This window comes from Solanum dulcamara, chromosome 2 (assembly GCF_947179165.1).
Source record: "Solanum dulcamara chromosome 2, daSolDulc1.2, whole genome shotgun sequence".
Taxonomy (NCBI): Eukaryota; Viridiplantae; Streptophyta; class Magnoliopsida; order Solanales; family Solanaceae; genus Solanum; species Solanum dulcamara.
In genome coordinates, this window is record NC_077238.1 from 65,142,413 (window position 1) to 65,163,510 (window position 21,098).

Here is a 21,098-nt window from a genome sequence, read left to right on the forward strand (position 1 = left end):
TTGTGAATGATTTAATTGAATTATATTGTACATGATTGGATTGGATTATATGGTATAGGATTGGTCTTTGTCAAAAAAACTGTATTCTTACCTTAGACTTATGACACGTGATTGAGTCTTTCTTATCTTTCTGAGTTGAGATATTTGAACCAACGTTACTCTCCCTTGAGGTATGTTTCATTCTACCATAATACATACTCGTACATTCCATGTACTGACGTCCATTTGGACCTGCATCATTTCATGATGCAGAGACAGGTTTAGGAGATCGTTAATAGGAGCATCATCGAGGATCTATACACACTCAGCGTATTGGTGAGTCCTTCCCTACATTCGGAGGACACCGCTTATAACATTCTTGCATCGAGTTAGCCCTTTTCATTTTGGTTTGAGGTAGCCATGAACATGTCATTAGCACCAAATAGATAGTAGTGATAGAGGCTTCATAGACTAGATAGTGATGGGTCGATTGAGTATTTTCTTTTCTTGAATTATTTTTGTCGAACTATTTTAATGACAAAGATTGAAGTTTGATTTGTTGGCTCATGACCTTTCTTTCTTGAGTTAGATCATTGATTTGGATTGGCCGCCAAATTATTTCTTTATTTTCAAATCTTCTGTTGATTGAATGAATGAACGGATGTTTGATCAGGCTATGTGGTTCGTTTGGGAGCCAGAAATGGTTTCTGAGTGCCGATTACGTCTAGGGTACCCTCCTGGGGCGTGACAGAGGCCTCCTTACTTTTGGAGGGTTCCAGTTGACTTATCTTATTCAGTATTTAGTATACATTTCTAGTAGAGTTTTCGGATAGCCATGGGTCTTGTCCCGGCACCCATCTCTAGTTCAGTAGAGGCTTCATAGACGAGTTGGACAAGTTAGTCAAGTCATTGTTTTCATATATTTTCAAACTCATTTATTATTATTTAGACTTTTCATAACTTTTAGATAAAGTTGTTGAGATGACTTTGTTTTTGCTTAAATCATTATGATTACTTATCTTTTATAAAACTTCTGTATGAGTTGTTCAGTCTTCTATATAATAGTAAGTCAGGCCAAGGATTTTCTTGGGACCAACAATGGCTTGAGTGACAGCCAAACTCAGGATATTGACTCTCGGGGCATGACACGCCTCCTTTATCTTATCCCAAGCCTCTTTGACTATTTCACAAACCATAATTCTCGTAAATATCACTTCCGTAAGATATGAATGTATGTAGGTGAGAGCTTTTGTAGATCTAGTCACCAACTCATTAATATTTTTAATTTCTTTGAGAGTTGCATTAACTCTCAATGGCTGGACAACAGGTTCTTCTCTCTCAACAATTTTCCATAAATTGAGAGTGTTTAGCTAAGCCCTCATCTTGATGGACCAAATGTAATAATTCTCTCCGATGAAAATCAAAGGACTCATCGTTGGCTAATTTTTAGGTAATAAATTCAAGAAAAAGAAAACAAATTATATGAGTCAAACAACAAGATATGATTCAGATCATTTAAGAAATAAGCTCTGATACCATGCTAAAACAAAGAACTTCAAGGCTACAAGGTGTAGCAGTAGAGTTGTAGCTGTAAATTGCAATAGAATTTATAAGATAAAGAAGGAGAAGGCTGAAATTTTTTAAACTCAAAGGACTTGTCTTCTACAAAAATATCTACAATCTAGGAGTCTATAGAGAAATCTTACTTTCCTAACAATAATTAATATTTGCATTAGCTATACATATGGAAGATGTATCAAACAAGTTACTAGTAATACGGCAAAGCTACTGCATGGATTTTTTTTTAATACACTATACCAAATGACTTCTTAGTGTATCAAAATCTTTTGCCCAAAAGATCAAAGATAGCAGAATTAAAAAAGAATGACATATTTTTTTATTTGACAAATATTTAATGACACTATCAACATTTTATCCATGTTGGATTCCACTTATTTGGCAAAAATTCCATAAACGTATACTCTTTTTAATGATAATTTTAAAACATTACAAAGTCTTTTCATATTTCTTAAACTTTGTATTCAGGCAAACTACATCACATATATTGAAACCAAGGGAATAGACATGTTATTATGCATTCCAGCAGTAATGTCAGCTTACTAAAATGTTAAAGATCATGTACTCATGAGGAAATTTAGCCTTTATCCATATTGAGGCACTAGATTTTTTATTTCATAATTGTTAACTATTACGATGTAAGGTGGAAGATGTGGCCTATTTGCTCTGTGTATATCTGAATTGAAATTACTAAAATATATAGAGTCATCAAGCGTTGCTCCCACACGCCTTCTTCTACCCATGCAGCCCTAGGCTTACGAGAGAGGAATCTGGCAAAACCCTCAGAAAGCATATATGGACAACTAAGTTTTATTGAATTTTAATTAGTAAGATATTCGAATTATATTAAATTCAAGAAATATTAGTTAAATAAATATTGTGAATTAATATAGTTATTTTACCTTTTGACTGCAGTTGAATGGGTTTAGCTTAGAATTGAACTCAGTGGCGTCGAATTCGAGTTAATTATTTAAATTCAACAAATATGGATTTAATTGGGTTACAAATAACAAGCTTACTTTGTCAAATCTAAAATGTCATCTTATCCTAAAGGTCTAAATTGATACTCAAACGATGTGGCACGTAAGTCAAATGAAAGGGTCAATAGGATCACGCCACATGCATGTAAGAATAACATAGCATCACTAGTCAAATCAAAGACCAATGAAAATGTATCATGTATACAAGTGATATATTCTAATCAATCAAATATGAGCATGTCACTTCAATCTGATTGGTTGAAAAATAATCGTCCTCATTACAACTCTTTCATCCCTCAACTATAAATGGGGGTCTTCATAATTCAGAAAAACGTTCGGATAATTGATAACAAAAACGAAAGAGAAAACTAGTAAATTAAAGACCGTTAATTTTCTCTATACAAGTCAAGATTCGAAGAATGTTCGAGTTGAAGATCATTGTAGTTAGCGTGAATGCAAATTCATTATTCATGAAAAGCATCCAAGTGTTCATAGCGGATAAGTCAAATCAAATCCAAGACAAAGATTCAAGACGAAGCTACTCCAACCTTTGAATCAAATCAAATTCATTAACATAGTTTACATTAATATTGAAAGAATCATAGGATTATCATAGAGATTCTAACACTCATTATATCTAAAAATAAATACTATAATTGTTGTGATATTTTTCTGCCTTGATTATTATTTTTCTAGACGTGAATTTATCATCTACAACATCGTTTTCCCTTGTCTGCTTGGCTGTGTGAAATTTGAAATGTTTGTGGACCTAGATTTCACATTCTACTGGTTCTTTTATGTTTGTATGGTCAGAGACATCTTACAAGAAATACCTAACAGATTGCAAGAAATGTACCAGTTATGTATCAACATGGAAAGTGCACACTAAGGAAATAACAAGTGCAACAAACTTAAAATCCTATATCTTCACAAAACAAAAAGAATATGTATAGAAATGGGGTTACTCTTATATATAGCAAACTCAAATGAAGAAAAAGGTCAAAATGAGACATCCAAAGAGCCCTTCTTGCTGCATTCAGAGTTTAATCATCTTATTGGAACCTTTATCCAACCATTTGCAAAAGCAATGGCCAAGATCACAAAGGGTGTTGACATTCCAAATATGATTATATAAGGAAGAGGTGTCATCATAGGGTTCTCCCCTGCTCTTTCTCCTGCTGATTGCCAATACCTAAAACACCCAAGCTCTTTCACTTATTATAAACTATTCAAAAAAATTCCCTATGTGTTACTTCATAATAATACATATCAAAATCAAGAAAACCAAAACAAGTGTTAATCATAGACCAGACATAAATCAATAAATATGCCCCAATCTCAAACTAGTGGTTGATTTCTCAACTAATAGTTATTAACTCATAAAGTTATTTTTATTCTTGATTCAATTACATACTTTAATAAAAAAAAGTGATTTTATGAGATAATAACTATTAGTTGAGTGATCATCTAAAAATCAATTCCTCAAACTAGTAAAGATTGGTAATACAAACATTTTTATCTCAATTATTTTCTATTCATAACAAACCGATGTAGTGTATGCCTAGGTGACTACATTCCGATTATGTTGTTTGGACTCTTCCAAAATTTCGCTGGGTGCTTGGCAAATCCTTGCGAAGTAGTATATCTTCTAAGTACCCAACATGAATGCAGTAGCATTTCTAGAGAATACAAGCAACATAGATTTCAACAATTTCTTTTCAATCATCTGGTAACCAAAATTCACTGATCAAATTAATCCGGATTCGCTCTATACAGTCCGATTAAAGGAGCAAAATTTTAGCTTACCACACAATTCTTTGTTTTAAGGGTTCAAATGGGTTCAAACTCGAGACTCTGATTAAGGGATAAAAAATCCCAATCATTTCACCAACAAATTAAACGCAATGTTTAGAGGATGTATCACACTTCAACACTTTAATGTGGACTATGCTTTGCGATAACCGATGACCAATAATATTTACTCAAATAATGTATTTGTATTAAATGATTTATTAAATATGTATAAATATTAAGTTTAGAATTTAGTTATTAACCGTCAAAATCATCATTATTAAATTCAAAACTCATAAGGTTAAAATTCTAGCTTTGCCCTAGGTTAGAAACAAAAAAATATATGAGTGATGGAAAACTTACTGTTCAGGTTCTTGTTCTTTAGTTATGAATTTCTTCTTCCCATCTTTCTTGACATCACCCTCTTCTCCTCCTATCAAGAATCACACACAAAAAATACACTTTTTTTCTTATATAGAAAACAGTAAAATCATAAACAATAAATTAATTAAACCAAACCTAATTTAGCAGAAACTCTGAAATGGCTTCCCCTTCTTTTCAATGAGGTTGAAGTGAGAGATTGGGGAAAAGGTGAAAACAGATCCCTTGATAAAGCTGCAAAGTTCATGCTAAGTGTAGAAGAAACAGCCATATTAGCTGCAATTCCTTTTTTTAAAACAAATAATAAAGTTTCTGCAGATAATTTGTGGATTTTTAGATAGTGCTACCAGTCCTTCAAATATATATCTTATCACTTGTGGTCAATTTTAACTAAAGTAATATCTTCAGGATTTATTTTTTCTCTACAAGCTATATTCGATTTTATTATATTCAGCTAGACCCCCAATGTTTAGAATACCGTCATTCAGACCCTTTAGGTTAAATAACATATTCTTTTGACAAAAGAAAAACGGAAAAGAATTAAATATACTTTTGTACTTTTTGAAATAGTTTAAATATATCTTTCGTTATATTTTTGGTACAAATGTATCCCTAACAATATACTATCGATCCAAATATATCCCTCCCCCTATACTTTCGCACAAATTTGTCCTTAATTTTAATAAAGAAATATATGTCAAATTTAGAATTAATGACATGCCCACAATTTTAAATGCCCACATTTTTTTAAAACACCACCCATTTAACCCAACCCAAAAATTGTTCTTTGGTGATGAATTCCATTTTCTTAAAAGAAGAAAAAGGGTGCTATATATGTTTTGTGTCGTATATAGCTATAGATTTCGGAAACCAAAGTTCTTTCCAGCGATCTCTGCCACTCAGATAATCAGTTAAATTGCAAAGCCTGTGAATTTATGATTTCTTTCTAAGTTTTTATCATCTAATTAACCCATTGTCTAAAATTAAATTGATTGAATTAGTAATATCATTTCAACAATTAACAAAAACCTTATTGATTTTATGATGATTAGGTAATTAATCATGGTGTACCAAAGAAAGTTGTCAAACAAATGCTAGAGGATTCTGGGCATTTTGTCTAGCTAACAGTAGAACAAAAGCTAAAATTGTATTCAATAATGTTAAAAATAAGTGCATCTTCGGTGGTTTCTTTTACTGTTTTACTTCCGCGTTGTTTAGTTTACTCAGTCAAAAATAAATCAGTTCTTATTTCGTAGGAAATTTATCTAGATAAGAGTCTTAGTAAGTTGTTAGAGTTATTTTAGGAGTTGAAGTTAGTGTCATAGTTTATATAGTTGTGTATCTGATGTAAACAAAAAAGCTCTAGTGAATAACATTCTCTTTGTTCTATTTTTCGTTATACTGTAAACTTCATCTTTCTTTGCTTATCTTTTGTTTTATGGTATCAGAGCAAGGTCATTGATCTGATAGTTATTACCATCTTCTTGTGTATCAAGTTTTATTAGTCTTGTTGGAGGAGATTGAAAGTTTCAGAGAAAAGAAAGAAAGAAAAGCTTGTGTTGTATGGAGTCGATAAATGGGGAAAATAGTTCAAATGCTCAGTTTGGTGTCGAGAAGCTTGTAGGGACAAACTACAAGTATTGGAGAATGTGTATGGAAGCTTACCTTCAAGGTCAAGACCTGTGGGATCTTATTGTTGGTGTTGAAGCAGAAGTTCTAGAAAATACTTCGAAAAATACAGAACCACGGAGAAAATGGAAGATTAAATGTGGTAAAGTACTCTTTTCTTTGAGAATTTCAATTGGCAAAGAGCTCATCGACCATGTACGTGGTGTTAGTTCACCAAAATAAGTTTGGGAGATACTTGAGAGATTGTTTACAAAAAAAAACACCGCTAGGCTACAATTGATGGAAAATGAATTGGCAATGCTAACACAGGGAGGCATGTCTATTTCTGAATATTTCTTACGAGTTAAGGCTATTTGTGCTGAAATTTCAGATTAGATTCTGATGAGATGGTTAAGCAAGATTGAAATGATTTCTTATTTGAGGATTAAAGGAGGAGTATAATCCATTCGTTACCTCCATTCAAGAATGGACAAATCAACCTTCAGTTGAAGAATTTAAAATTTTGTTTTCCAACAAAGAGGCATTGGCCAAGCAAATGGCAAAAAACCTTGAGCCAGATGCAACTCTTTTTTCAAGGGATAAGAATAAAAAGAAAAACACATCATCTGAAAGCAGGAACAATGAAAAAGAATCAAATAGTGAAAAAACTACTGGTGACAACTTTGAAAATAGGAAGTGCTGCGGTAAACTTGGACACATCAAGAAATATTGTAGAGTGAAGCTCTCAAAAGCAAATTTTACAATTGAAAATGATGAAAGTGAGAAACTCAAATGGGAGCAATGCTTCACTGTTGAGGTTTTTAAATGGACAAAATGATGATATCATACCAGTTCAAGCTCTCTACAATAATGATAGTTGCAAACAAGAATGGATCCTTGATTCTGGCTGCTCACATCATGTAACCAGAAATGATTCTCTTCTTTCAGAGTTGCGTCAACACAAAAGAGAACATGTTGTTGTTATAGAGGATAACTCGATATATACAGTAGCAAATGAAGAAGTCTTGAAGATTCACATTGGAGATATAGGGACTGTCAAGTTGAACGATGCATTTCATACTCCAGGTTTGAAGAGAAAATTTCAATTTCTCAAATCACTGATTCTGGAAAATATATTTCGTTTAGTCCAAATGATTGAAGATTCTGGACAACATGAAGAACATATCTGTTGATGTTGTTCTTATGAGTGAAAAAAAGAGTTCGTTGTTTGTCATGGCAGTAGGGGAAGCCTATGTGAAGAACACAAGTCAAACAGATAGCACAACAATTTGACATGCTCGACTAGGGCATTTGGGATACCAATTGTTACAACAAATCTGTTCAAATAAATTGATGAATGGTCTACCAAATCTACAAAATAACCATGAAGATGTAGTTTGTCAAGGTTGTAAATTTGAAAAATCACACCGTCTTTCATTTCAAAGATCATCGAATTGCAGATCCATAATGTTTGAACTGGTTTATATATATCTGATGGGACCAACAAAAACAACAAGATATAGTGGTTTTCGTTACATCAAGATACACCTAGATGATTTCTCAAGATATACATGAATGAAGTTCTTGAAAGAGAAGAGTAAAGCCTCGTCTAAATTTGCTGAATTTAAAACTGTCGTGGAGAAGGACTTTGGGGTAAAAATTAAATTCTTGCGTAGCGACAATGGAGATGAATATATGTCTGATGAATTTTTCAAATACTGTGACGACAATGGTACTTCAAGGCAAATGACATGTCCTAATACCCCCCCCCCCCCCAATTGAATGGTGTTTCAGAAAGAAAAATAGCTTATCTTGCTTCTACGAGCCTTTTCTGGTTGCCTGATAAAAAATTCCCCCGAGAGCTTTGGGCTAAAGTTATTCAATGCGCTTGTCATGTGATAAATCGCTTGCCTCCATGGCCAGGTAAAGAAAAATTTCCTTTTGAGATTCTAGTTCATGAAAAGCCAAATGTGAATTACTTTCGGGCATTTGATTTCACTTTTTATGTTCATATTCCAAAATCTAATCGAACTAAATTTGACCCGAAAGCAGAAATGTTTGTTGGCTATGATTCATATAGGAAAGGGTGGAGGTGTATGGATCTTGAAACCAAGAAATTTGTCACTTCCAGATATGTTGTTTTTGATGAAATATCATCCTAACATTCTGCCCAGAATACTAACAATCAAGAAATAATTCTTGATGTCGATCAAGAACTTTTTGAGTTGATTCCAGTAAGAAACTTGCAAGCTTCAAATAATGATGAAAGCTCAAATTCATATTTCCTTGAACAAGAAATTGAAAGAAGGTCGACAAGGGAGAAAAGACAGTCAAATTACTTCAAAGATTATGCGGTACACTTGAACAATTGCTCGGTTACTTCATGCTTCTTTATAGAAATATTGGATGAACCAATAAGCTATGAAGAAGCCAAAGGTCATCCCAAATGAGAAGAAGCTATGCAAGAAGAAATTGACGTTATGAATAAAAATCAGACGTGGGAGTTGATGTTGAAGCCAGAAAATTGCGAGCTTATCACTTGCAAAAGGGTTTATCGTTTGAAGAAAAACTCAGATGGGGTTGTCAAAAAATACATAGCTTGGCTTGTCGAACGTGGTTTTTATCAAAGTTATGTACTGAATTATGAGGAAAATATTCAATCCAGTTGCAAAAATGGTAAATGTAAGAACCATTTTTTCTCTTGAAGCATCTATGAGCTGGACGTTGTGGCAGCTTGACGTAAAGAACGCTTTTCTTTATGGAGAATTGGATCATGAAGTGTTTATGGAGCAGCCAAAACGATATGTCTCTATGAATTATCCTCACCATGTTTGCCAATTAAAGAAAGAATTGTATGGTCTTAAACAAGCAACATGAGCTTGGTATGGTAAAGTTACCCAATACTTTATATTTTGTGGCTTTAAAGTTTTTGATGCACATTCTAGTCTATTTATTCAATTAGAATCAAATATGCATCTGATGGTCTTATTATATGTGGAAGACATGATCATTACTGGAAATAATGAAGCTGCAATTTCTATTTGAAAAGTGATCTTTCGATTCGATTTGAGATGAAGAATTCAGGGGAAGTGAACTATTTTCTTGATCTGAAAATTACAAAAACAGATCAAAGATACTTTATTTCTCAAAAAACATATGCAAAGAAATTGATGCAGCGTTTTGTCATAGTGGAGTCGAAAGAAAAAGGCACTCCAATGGAACCACATCTAAATTTGATGAAAGTTGCAGGAAAGTCATTAAAAGATGCCAAAAATTTTCAGCAACTTCTTGATAGTTTAATTTATTTAACTATCACAAACTCGGAGATTGCTTATTCCATTGGAATTGTTTTTCAGTTCATGCAATGTCTAAGAAGTTCACACCTTGATGCAGCAAGGAAAATTCTTCGTTATGTGAAGGGCTCACTTGATCATGGTCTTATGTACAAAAGACATGAAATTTTTATGCACAATGAATTTATCGACGCGGATTGGGCTGGAAATGCGAATGATAGACATTCAACTTCAGGATATTATTTCAATACTGCTTCAGCTATGGTATCTTGGTGCAGCAAGAAGCAACCAGTGGTAGCATTATCAAGCACCGAAGCTGAGTACATAGTCGCAACTATGGCGGCACAAGAATGTATGTGGTTGAAGAGATTAATAGGAGAGATGTTGTGCAAAGTTGATTATTCTATTCAAATTCATTGTGATAATGAAGTTGTTGTCAAGCTTGCATCGAATTCAATTTTTCATGATTGGACGAAGCACATAAAGGTTAATCATCACTACATTTGAGAGAAAGTGCTGGAGCAAGAAGTTATTCATAAAGGAATTTCTACAAATGAGCAAGTCACAGACATATTTACAAAGGCCTTGATAAAGCCTGTTTGAGTATTTGAATGCTGTTCTTGGAGTTATTGATAGTAAGCATGCACTAAAGGGGAATGTTAAAAATTAGTCCATCTCCCGTGTTTTCTTTTACTGTTTTACTTCTGCATTGTTTAGTTTACCGAGTCAAAATAAATCAGTTCTTATTTTAAAGGAAGTTTATCTATATAGGTGTCTTAGTAAGTTGTTAGAGTTATTTTAGGAGTTGAAGTTAGTGGCATAGTTTATACAGCTGTGTATCTACTGTAAACAAAAGTGCTTCCCTGAATAACATTCTCTCTGTTCCATTTTCCGTTATACTGCAAACTTCTTCTTTCTCTGCTTATTTTTTGTTTTAAATAATTATAAGGAATGAAAATCTGATAAAAATCCTTGGATTCATCTTTTTCTTCTATAAAAAATACGTAATTCATCAGAAAACTCGAGTATATAAAATTTGGGGGCAGATTATTAATTCTAAGCTTGACACGTGTTTCTCCGTTAAAATTAAGGATAAATTTGTGTCAAAAATATATTGGAAGGATATATTTGGACCGAAAGTATGACGGAAGACATATATTTGTACCGAAAATACAAGGGGTATATTTAAGCTATTTCATAAAGTACAAGGGTATATTTGACTTTTTACCGAAGGAAAAATACCCAGCACTTAACACTTCTTTCGAACCTCATTACTTTCTTCTCTTATTTCTTTTATTTTTGCCTCAATTCATTACCTCACAAGTTTTTCTCAAATCAAAAACGTCTTACTCATTTTTTAAATTTATTTTTATGTATATTTTTTTAAGTGGACCTCTTTAGTCACAAGCAATTTTTCAATTGATCACCATTTTTCTACACTTGATTATCTCTTATTTATATGTCTTTTAGTTCACATCACATAATCTAAGCTATATATATAGTCTTTAAAAAGGTAAGGTGCAAAAACTAAGAATTTAATATAAAAATCAAGATAGAATTATAACTATCAAATGAAAAACTACATGCTGTAGTACTATAATCGCTAATGTATTATGTGCAAGTCAAACAATTTTCAAAAATCTATAACACTGCTTTTAGTAAATTAGTTTGGGAACAACATTTATAAGCACCAAAACGATGAATTTAATGATCTTTGAATTTGAAAAGTCAAGTTAAAAAAAATGAAAAGATAAATTACAGTTAGGGATTGAAAACTGAAAAGTTAGTATAATAACAGAGTTTCTGGCCAAAAAAATCTTAAATTATCCTCCCAATTTAAATTACATTCTTAAATTGTCTTTCTTAACAAAAAATATTCTACAAGTATTTAAAATTTGATAACTTTCATTCTTAATTTGTCAAAAATTTAACGAATTTCACAAAAACAAAAGTACAGTTCACACTATTCTCATCAAAAGTTTTCCTCCATAATTTCATTACCCATTGAAAAAAGCTCCCCCAAAAAAAGAAAATAAAAATTCTCTAAAATCTGTCTAGTGGAAAGAAATAATGTTATGACGTTTGAGCTTGTGAGTAGACATGATTTGTTCTTCTTCTCCCTTACCAACTAAATGAAAGGTAAAATGCATAAATTTCCTTCTGAACTTGTTCCGAAAAGTCAGTTACACGCTTAAACTATCATGGCGATGCGCCTATTGATGATCGTAAATACCTGTATCTGCATCATGAAAAAATAAAGTATCGAATGACGTTGGTACATGGAATGTACGATATGTAAAATGGTTGAGTATAGCAGATAACTAAACATGAAATATTGAACATAACTCAATTTAAAGTGAGACAAAAATATGAGGTAATAGCCATTCAACTTTACAATGAAACATGCAAAAGAAGCAAAACATTAAAATAATATACTTTAGTTTATTAGGGAGTTTCTCTAACCGACAATCATCGCTGATGTGCCCAACAATGATATAATGTCCTGCCTACGTTGCAAGAGACATCCTATACTTTTTCGGGATGTACAACAACTTTAACTTATGGATCCAACTAATAGGCCTTCTCAGAGGTAATGAGGAGTCGCCCGTATTGTAGTACGATCCTATCCTATGCTGACTATGTAGTTTATGGGTCTTTGATTTATATGAACCCTTACCTAAATTGGTGATCAATACATAGTTTATCAGGCACACTGGCTGATGATGATGTAGGTCTAGATGGCCTTTGCTGGAAAGACGGTGGATTTCTATTTCCGGTCCTTTGCTTACTGAACTCATGATTTGACGTCTTAGCCCTCTTATTGCAGAACTCCTCTTTGTCTTTTAGCTTATCCTCCTCAACCTACTGCACATGAATCATCAATCGGGCTATACCCATATCCCCAATCAGTGTAGCTGCCTTACCCTCCTTACTAGACAGACGAGAGAGTCCCGACACGAACAGGCTCATCATTCTCCTCATATCATCTACTATTTCCAGAGCATAGCGGGAAAATTAGGTGAACTTGAGGTTGTACTCCTACACACTCATAGAATCTTGCTTCATATTCAGGAACTCTCTTACCTTTGCTTCCCTTAGTTCTCGGTGAAAGAAACGTCCAAAGAAGGCATCTTCGAACATATCCTAGCTTATGAGTGGAGCATCCTCTCCCCTTGTCTTCTTCCACTGATCGAACAATACTCTTGAAGCACCCTTGAGCTGATATGTAGCAAATTCAACATGTTCTGCATCAGTGATATACATAACCTGGAACACCTTTTGGAGCTCATACACAAAGTTCTCTGGATTCTCATTGAGTGCAGACCCAGTAAACTTAGGTGAATTCATCCTTATGAACTCACAAACTCTTGAAGTATCGGATCATCCTATAGGCCTTCTCCCTGTTGGTTCACTTGTATTGTTATAGCTTGAGCCAATATCTGGATAGCATTATAAAACTCAACATTAGTAACTTTGGCCTAGGGTGGCTGGTAAACAGGCACAACGGGACCTCTTAATCTGTCAAGAACTTGTGGCTCTTGCTGGTCTTTATCCTATCTAGAATGTCCTGTGTTCCTGTTTTGCATTAGCGTATGTAACACATGAATGCATGAATTTAGAAAAATACTTTTCTAGAGTTAAATTCTTTTGCATGAAATTGGAGAATGAAAGAAGTGAGACAACTTCCTAAAGTCTTGTAGTCTTTCCATTATAGATGTGGCTCGCTTCAAACAGATAATGGAGAATCTATTAGAATCGACTTCATAGACATCCTAGGACTCTCAAACTTGTGCTCTGATACTAAGTTTTTCATGCTCCGAGTTTATACCCTGGATGTGGGAAGCACACAAATATTATTGGTCCCAAGCAAACCCTTGTCCTCAATAACTATAGACAAATAAATAAATGTGACTTGCGGAAGTTTAAATGAATGAGATCTTAAACATAAAATAGACTTTAAAGCAATAGTTTGAAAATAATCCATAAAGTGTTGAAAAGTATTTTCAAGAATGTCTAAAAAGATAACATCAATCTGACTCTCCAACTGTCTGTGAAGCCTCTAAAACTAATGATGGGTGTCGAAAAATGTCCTCCAGATACCACAAATCCTAGTGACCACTAATACTGAAAAATACTCAAAATAACTGAAAGGAGTTCTCCCAAGCAAGGAGGTCTCACCAACGTTGATGGGTGAATGATCTCAATAATGTGCCTGTTGATGATTCTGAATACCTCTATCCGCATTATGAAAAGATGCAGTGTCGAATGATGTCAGTACATGGAATATATGGTATGAATAATATCTGAGTATAACAAATAACTGAACATGAAAGATTGAACATAACTCAATTTAAAGTGAGATATAAACATGAGGTAAAAACCATTCAACTTTACAATAAAACATGCAATAGAAGCAAAATATTAAAATAATATGTTTTACTTTATTGGGGAGTTTCTCTAACCAAAAATCATCACTGATGAGCTCAACAATGATACAACGTCCTACCTGTCACGTCCTGGGAGGGTAACCTTGTAACACCCCAAAAGTTTTTTTTAGTAAATACCTAAATTTTTGATTTATAGTATTTTGATAGTAAAGATATATTATATGTTTGCACTTCTTGAATGTGAACTTGATGACATTTAAACTTGTTGGAAGTGTTATAGTGTAGTTATATAAACTACTCCTACTATGATTATCTTTTCAATTTATTAAATGGACTAGATATTTACAAAAATGGGGAAACTTCCTTTTTGTTATCATTTATTTTCTCATTTCTTTAAGTTCCTATCCTTTCCCCTTATCCTCTCCACCAACCCTCCTATTTCATTTTTCTTCAAGAAATATAGAAACCAAAACCTCCCTTCTCTCACATATTCATCCACCAAATCTATCATCAAGACTTTCCTTGGTTGATCCCTAAACAAACTCCACACGATGGAGGTAAGCTATAAACCCGTTTTTGGAATTGACTGTTGTTAGTGTTTTTAGCATAATCTCTTATATAAAGCTTTGTTTTAAGTGATTCAAGATGTTCTAGAAAGATATTTCATCTGTTTACAACTTTCGTTCAGCTTTCAAAACTCAAATCTTCATGTATTTACTTGAAACTGGGCGAGGAAGTACATGGCAGCTGCTGCCCAGAATTCTGTTTGTGCAAACTCTACTTGTACTGCTGTTAGTGTTTTGACGATATCGTTTTGTACAAAATGAATTTTGAGTTAATTTCTGTTGGGTTGGAAACTAAAGACATATATCTACAAGTTTGGTGAAGGGTATAAAGTCCATTTTTGCCGTTTTCAGTTCTCAAACTTAGATACAACTGGACAGGTATGCCTGTCCAGATTTTTGATTTTTAAAATTTATCATGTGTACCTATTAGTGTTTTGGGGATATCTCTTTGTATAAAATTCTTTTTGCATTGATTTCTATTGGGTTGGAAACTAAAGACATAGATCTACAAGTTTGGTGAAGGGTATAAAGTCTATTTTTGCCGTTTTCAGTTCCCAAACTTAGATACAACTGGACAAGTATGTCTGTCCAGATTTTTGATTTTCAAAGTTTATCATGTGTACCTGTTAGTATGTTGGGGATATCTTTTTGTATAAAATTCTTCTTGAGTTGATTTCTGTTGGGTTGGAAACTAAAGACACATATCTACAAGTTTGGTGAAGGGTATAAAGTCCAGTTTTGCCTTTTTCAGTTTCTAAACTTAGATTCAACTGGACAAGTATGTCTGTCCAGATTCTTGATTTACAAAATCTGTCATGTGTACCTGTTAGTGTTTTGAGGATATCGTTTCATACAAAATGAATTTTGAGTTGATTCTTTTTGGGTTGCAAACGTAAGACATATATCTAAAAGTTTCATGAAGGGTATAAAATCCAGTTTTGCATTTTTGAGTTTCGAAATTTAGATTCAAGCTGCGATACTTGACTTTCCGAATTTTCGGTGTTGGTAACATAATTCGGGTTGAAACATTCTAGGCTTAATTGCAATAATAAATCTTGTTTTATGTAAATATTATGGATATTCTGGAAATTTAAATAAGATATTTAATGGTATTTTTAAGGTTGTTTATATCGTGTGCAAGTTGAAGAACTTGAGACATTTGATGGCCTACGGTTTGAACTTTTGAAGTCGTGTGGGACTGTTGAATTGTTGTATGCTAAAAGGGCTGAGGTTTGTGTATAAACTCTTGTTACCTACTAATATATTAAAAGCCTATCTTGGTATATTTGTTATTTTCTTGAAATATGTCTTGTCATATTGGTATCTTTGGAAATTTGCAAGACACTTGCTTAACTCGCCCACTTGTATGGATTGTTTGATCACTTGACATTCTTGTGGACTTTGTCCTTCTTGTGGCTGTGACTTTGTCACCATTGGCATGCCTCTTGTTTTAGACCCTTTGCCATCTTGATTATGGATTTTTAGTTCGTCTTAAGTATGGAAGTTGTCCATTTTAAGTACGAATTAGGAAGCCATTTTTAATATGGTTCTTGGTTCTCGTGATTATTGGGTGTTTACTCTTCTTGATACAGGGCTCCGGTCCTTCTTGAGACTTGATCATGTTTGGTGTGAAGGCATGACGTACATATTGGGCGAAACTTAATGTTAAAGCTTATTAACGTGTTTTCATGAATTATTGGCACTTAGCCTTTTTCATATCGAACTTGATAGTCATGATATATTTGTTGTCTTGATTTATTTGTTATGTGTACATTTGTGCTGTCATGACTTGAGAAAATAAGTTGAAGCACCCAAAGGCTTCAAACTTGTAGTTTTGCACCACTAAGCTTTATGCTTAGCGATAGTTGTTTCTATCGTACGAAATGTCCGAGAAGATGCTTGAGGTTGGCCATTGGAGTTGATGTTTTGGGAGCTTTAAGGAAGATCACATTTGCATATAGGCACCTATATTTTGTAGTATTTTGGGACGTGTATACGATTTATGGTTTGCTTGTGTATTTGTATTTATGTACGTATTTCTGAGAGTTGTAACTTAAAGATTGTTGCTTGTTTTGTAAATTTTGGGGTATGTACATTTCTAAATTTTATGAAGTACTAAATTACCCTTTGGAGTTAGAACATTTGAATGAAGCATAAATTATCGTAATACATGATTGTCTCAGAAGATATTTTTTAAAAAATAAAACTATTTTGAGAAGTCGCCCGTCCTAAATTGAAATTTTTATTTGATTTAATTGAGATGGAAAAAAAAAATTAAGTTGGCTAACAACTTACACCTTTCATTTTTTTTTTGATCATATAAATGGGCCTTACAGAAAGTTATATATATATATATATATTTTTTGTGTCACAAATTTAATATACGTTTTTTTGTAGTAGCATCCTCCCTGGAGGGTCGCTACAAGTGTTGGTATCAGAGCCTAGGTTTGTGGTTCTAGGAATTTTATTGTGCACACTTGTTTTTTTTGTTTTTGGAAGGTTTGGGTTATATTAGTTAATCACTATAGGGTAAATAGTATATTTAATGCATGTAAGTTGCAAATGTATCATATTCATGTTCCTAATACAATGCGATCTTCACTTTTGAAGGAGTTAAGTTATGGCCTCTTCTTCTCGTAGACCTATGGAAGCTGCTCGTGAAGATATAGGTGACTCTCATTCCCAACCTCATACACAAAAAGGAATTGGCGAACAGTCCTCGGGTCAATCTATTCCTCATACTAGTGGGTCTGGTGTGGGAAATCAACAAGGAGTAAGAGTTGGTCCACATCCTCACATGAGTCCTAGTACTCACGTTATGAACCCTCCTTTTCAACAAATGGCTGAATTCTTTCACCGTATGGCTGAAACGACCCATGACCCCCGTGGGTTAAACTTTGAAAAAATGAGAAAAATGGGTGGAGTTGAATTTGAAGGTACTGTTGATCCCACAGATGCTGAACAATGGCTTGAGCGCATGGAGAGAGTGTTTGATCAGCTGGAGTGTTCTGATGTTGCCAAATTCAAGTATGCCATCTCGTTATTGCAGAAGGATGCTTATGACTGGTGGGTAGGTGTGCCAAATGCAAAAGCAAAACCTCCAGTTCTTACTTGGAATGATTTTGTTAAAGAGTTTCGTATGAAATATGTCCCGCCTGCTTATTGTGATGCTAAGAAAAAAGAGTTTTTGAATCTAAGGCAACAAGGCATGTCTATTGCTGAGTATCAACAAAAGTTTTTTAGACTCTCTCGTTATGCTGGAGGCATTATTACCGATGAAAAAGATAAATGCAGGAGGTTTGAAGATGGCCTAAACGATTCCATCAGAAAGAATGTGGCAATCCTGGAACATGAGAACTTTTATAAATTAGTTTCTGCTGCTTTCACTTGGGAAAGACTTGATAAGGAAGAAGCTAGTAGACATGAAAATAGATTCCGGAAGCCTAGGTCAGATTTTGGAGGTCCATCCAAGAAGGGAAGGTTTGATGATTCTAAGGCTAGTAGTGTCAACAAGTCAAATCAACCGAAACAAAGCAGATTATATTTTTCTACAGCTAGTACCCCAAGTTATAGCCAAGGCAAGACTCGCGTTCCCACTTGTGCAGAATGTGGAAAAAATCATTATGGTGCTTGTAAGAGAGCTTCTGGTGCTTGTTTTAATTGTGGCAGCTTTGATCATAAAGTGAAGGACTGTCCAAATCCTAAAAACGTTCCTCCCGTGTACACTGAGGGCTCAATGCAGAAGTCTTCTAATAATCCTCCACAAACCAATAGAGGTGCAAGGCCTAAAACCAACCAAGCAGCAGGGGCAAGTGGAGCAAATCAAGCTAGCGGGTCCAGAGCTACTGCACGAGCTTATGCTATGAGGCAGAGAGATGATCAAGAGGGACAGGACATGGTTGTCGGTAAATTTGACTTATATGGCTTATCTGTGTTTACACTATTTGATCTTGGCTCTACACATTCCTATATTTGTTCATCACTGGTTCTTCCTGAAAATGTGAAATCTATGAGGCTTAACTTTGATGTTCTGGTTGAAAGTCCTTTAGGTTACCAAGTTGTCTGTAATCGAATTTACCAAGCTTGTCCTTTCATGATTCAAAACTTGATCTTTTCTGCTGATTTGATTGAAATGCCTTTCCACGATTTTGATATTATTATCGGTATGGATTGGCTTTATAAATATCATGCAGTAGTGGATTGTAGGTCTAAGCAGGTGACTTTTAAGGACCCTACATTTTCACACATTATTGTACACGGTGAAAGATCATTGTCATCTAATATTATTTCTGCGGCCTTAGCAAGAAAAATAATTCATCAAGGTTGTAGTGCATATCTTGCTCACATAATTGATACACGTGTAGAGAGTCCTAGCCTTAAAGATATACCTACTGTGTGTGACTTTCCTGAAGTGTTTCCAGAAAATCTTCCTGGGTTACCACCAGAAAGAGAAGTTGAATTTCCAATTGAGCTCAATCCTGGATCTACTCCTATTTCTATCACTCCTTATAGAATGGCACCAGCAGAATTAAGGGAATTGAAAACTCAGTTGCAAGAACTTCTTGAGAAAGGTTTTATTCGTCCAAGTGTTTCTCCTTGGGAAGCCCCTGTGCTATTTGTGAAGAAGAAAGATGGTACTCTTAGACTTGGTATTAACTATAGACAATTGAACAAAATAACAATCAAGAACAGATATCCACTACCAAGGATTGATGATTTGTTTGACCAGTTGAAGGGTGCAAATTTATTCTCAAAGATTGATTTAAGGTCTGGATATCACCAACTGCATGTTAGAAAGGAAGATGTTCCTAAAACTGCTTTTAGAACTCGATACGGTCACTATGAATTCTTAGTGATGCCATTCGGATTAACTAATGCTCCTGCAATATTCATGGATTTGATGAATCGAGTATTTAAGCCTTATCTTGATCAATTTGTGGTGGTCTTTATAGATGATATTTTGATATATTCCAAGAATGAAGAAGAGCATGATAAACATCTTCGAATTGTTTTGCAAATTCTGCAAGAGAAGAAGCTTTATGCTAAGCTTTCTAAATGTGAATTCTAGCTCGGTGAAGTGGCCTTTCTGGGACATGTTGTGTCAGCCGAAGGGGTGAAGGTGGATCCTAATAAAATTGAAGCAATTGTTGAATGGAAACCACCTAAAAGTCCAACTGAAGTAAGGAGTTTCTTGGGTTTAGCGGGATACTATAGGAGGTTTGTTAAAGGCTTCTCCATTATCGCCTCCCCTTTGACTAAAATCTTGAGGAAGAATGTCAAGTTTGCATGGGATGACAAATGCCAGGAAAGTTTTGAAAAGCTCATATCCTTATTGACACAAGCTCCTATACTTACTCTACCAACTGAAGGTAAAGAATATGTGATATATAGTGATGCTTCTCATCATGGTTTGGGTTGTGTCCTGATGCAAGAAGGGAAAGTTGTTGCGTATGCTTCCCGAAAATTGAAACCACATGAATTGAACTATCCTACTCATGACTTTGAGCTCGCTGCCATAGTGTTTGCATTGAAAATTTGGAGGCATTACTTATATGGAGAAAAATGTCACATATTTACCGATCATAAGAGTTTGAAGTACTTGGGCACACAGAAAGAATTGAATTTGAGGCAGCGTAGATGGCTTGAACTCATTAAAGATTATGATTGTACCATTGACTATCATCCTGGTAAAGCCAATGTAGTTGTGGATGCTCTAAGTCGCAAAGCCTTTGCTAGCTTATCTATTAATCCTTTGACTTCATTCCTTGACTTACGAGCCATGAATACTTGTCTTGCAATTAATTCTGATGGGTCTATTGTTGCTAGGTTGCAAGTCAAACCAGTTCTACTTGAACAGGTGAAAAAAGCACAACAGTTAGATGAGAAGCTTGTGAAATTGATCAAAGAAGTTCAAACTGGAGGAAAGCTTAATTTTACTTTTGGGGAGGATGGTGCTCTATTTTATCATAATAGGTTATGTGTTCCAAAGTATGACAACTTGAGGAAAGAAATTTTGAATGAAGCACATACGTCACCATATGCAATGCATCCTGGAGGCACAAAAATGTACCAAACCATCAAAGAACACTACTGGTGGAATGGTATGAAGAAGGATATTACGGTATATGTTTCTAAATGCTTAGCTTGTCAACAGATAAAGGCCGAGCATCAAGTCCCAACGGGATTATTACAACCCTTATCAATACCTGAGTGGAAATGGGAAAGAATAACCATGGACTTTGTTTCTGGGCTTCCACGTACCCAAAGAAATCATGATGCAATTTGGGTTATAGTTGATAGGCTCACTAAAAGTGCTCACTTCTTGGCCGTCAGAATGGACTACCCACTTGAACGTCTAGCAGAATTGTATGTTAATGAGATTGTGAGACTACATGGAGTTCCTGTTTCTATTGTATCTGATCGAGACCCAAGGTTTACATCTAGATTCTGGACTAGCTTGCAAGAAGCTTTGGGCACTAGGGTGAACTTTAGTACATCTTTCCATCCTCAGACAGATGGCCAATCCGAGAGGGT

General features: G+C 34.4%; 1 protein-coding gene across 1 annotated transcript; it reads right to left on the reverse strand.

The window, feature by feature from the left end:
* Positions 1 to 3,396: 3,396 nt before the first annotated feature.
* LOC129880630 (uncharacterized) lies at positions 3,397 to 5,061 on the reverse strand. The gene is made up of 3 exons (XM_055954748.1): positions 4,848 to 5,061; positions 4,692 to 4,761; positions 3,397 to 3,729 (listed from the first exon to the last, which is right to left on the reverse strand). Exons 1-3 carry the CDS (start codon positions 4,978 to 4,980, stop codon positions 3,585 to 3,587), a joined length of 348 nt encoding a protein of 115 aa, XP_055810723.1. The 5' UTR covers positions 4,981 to 5,061; the 3' UTR covers positions 3,397 to 3,584.
* Positions 5,062 to 21,098: the final 16,037 nt, after the last annotated feature.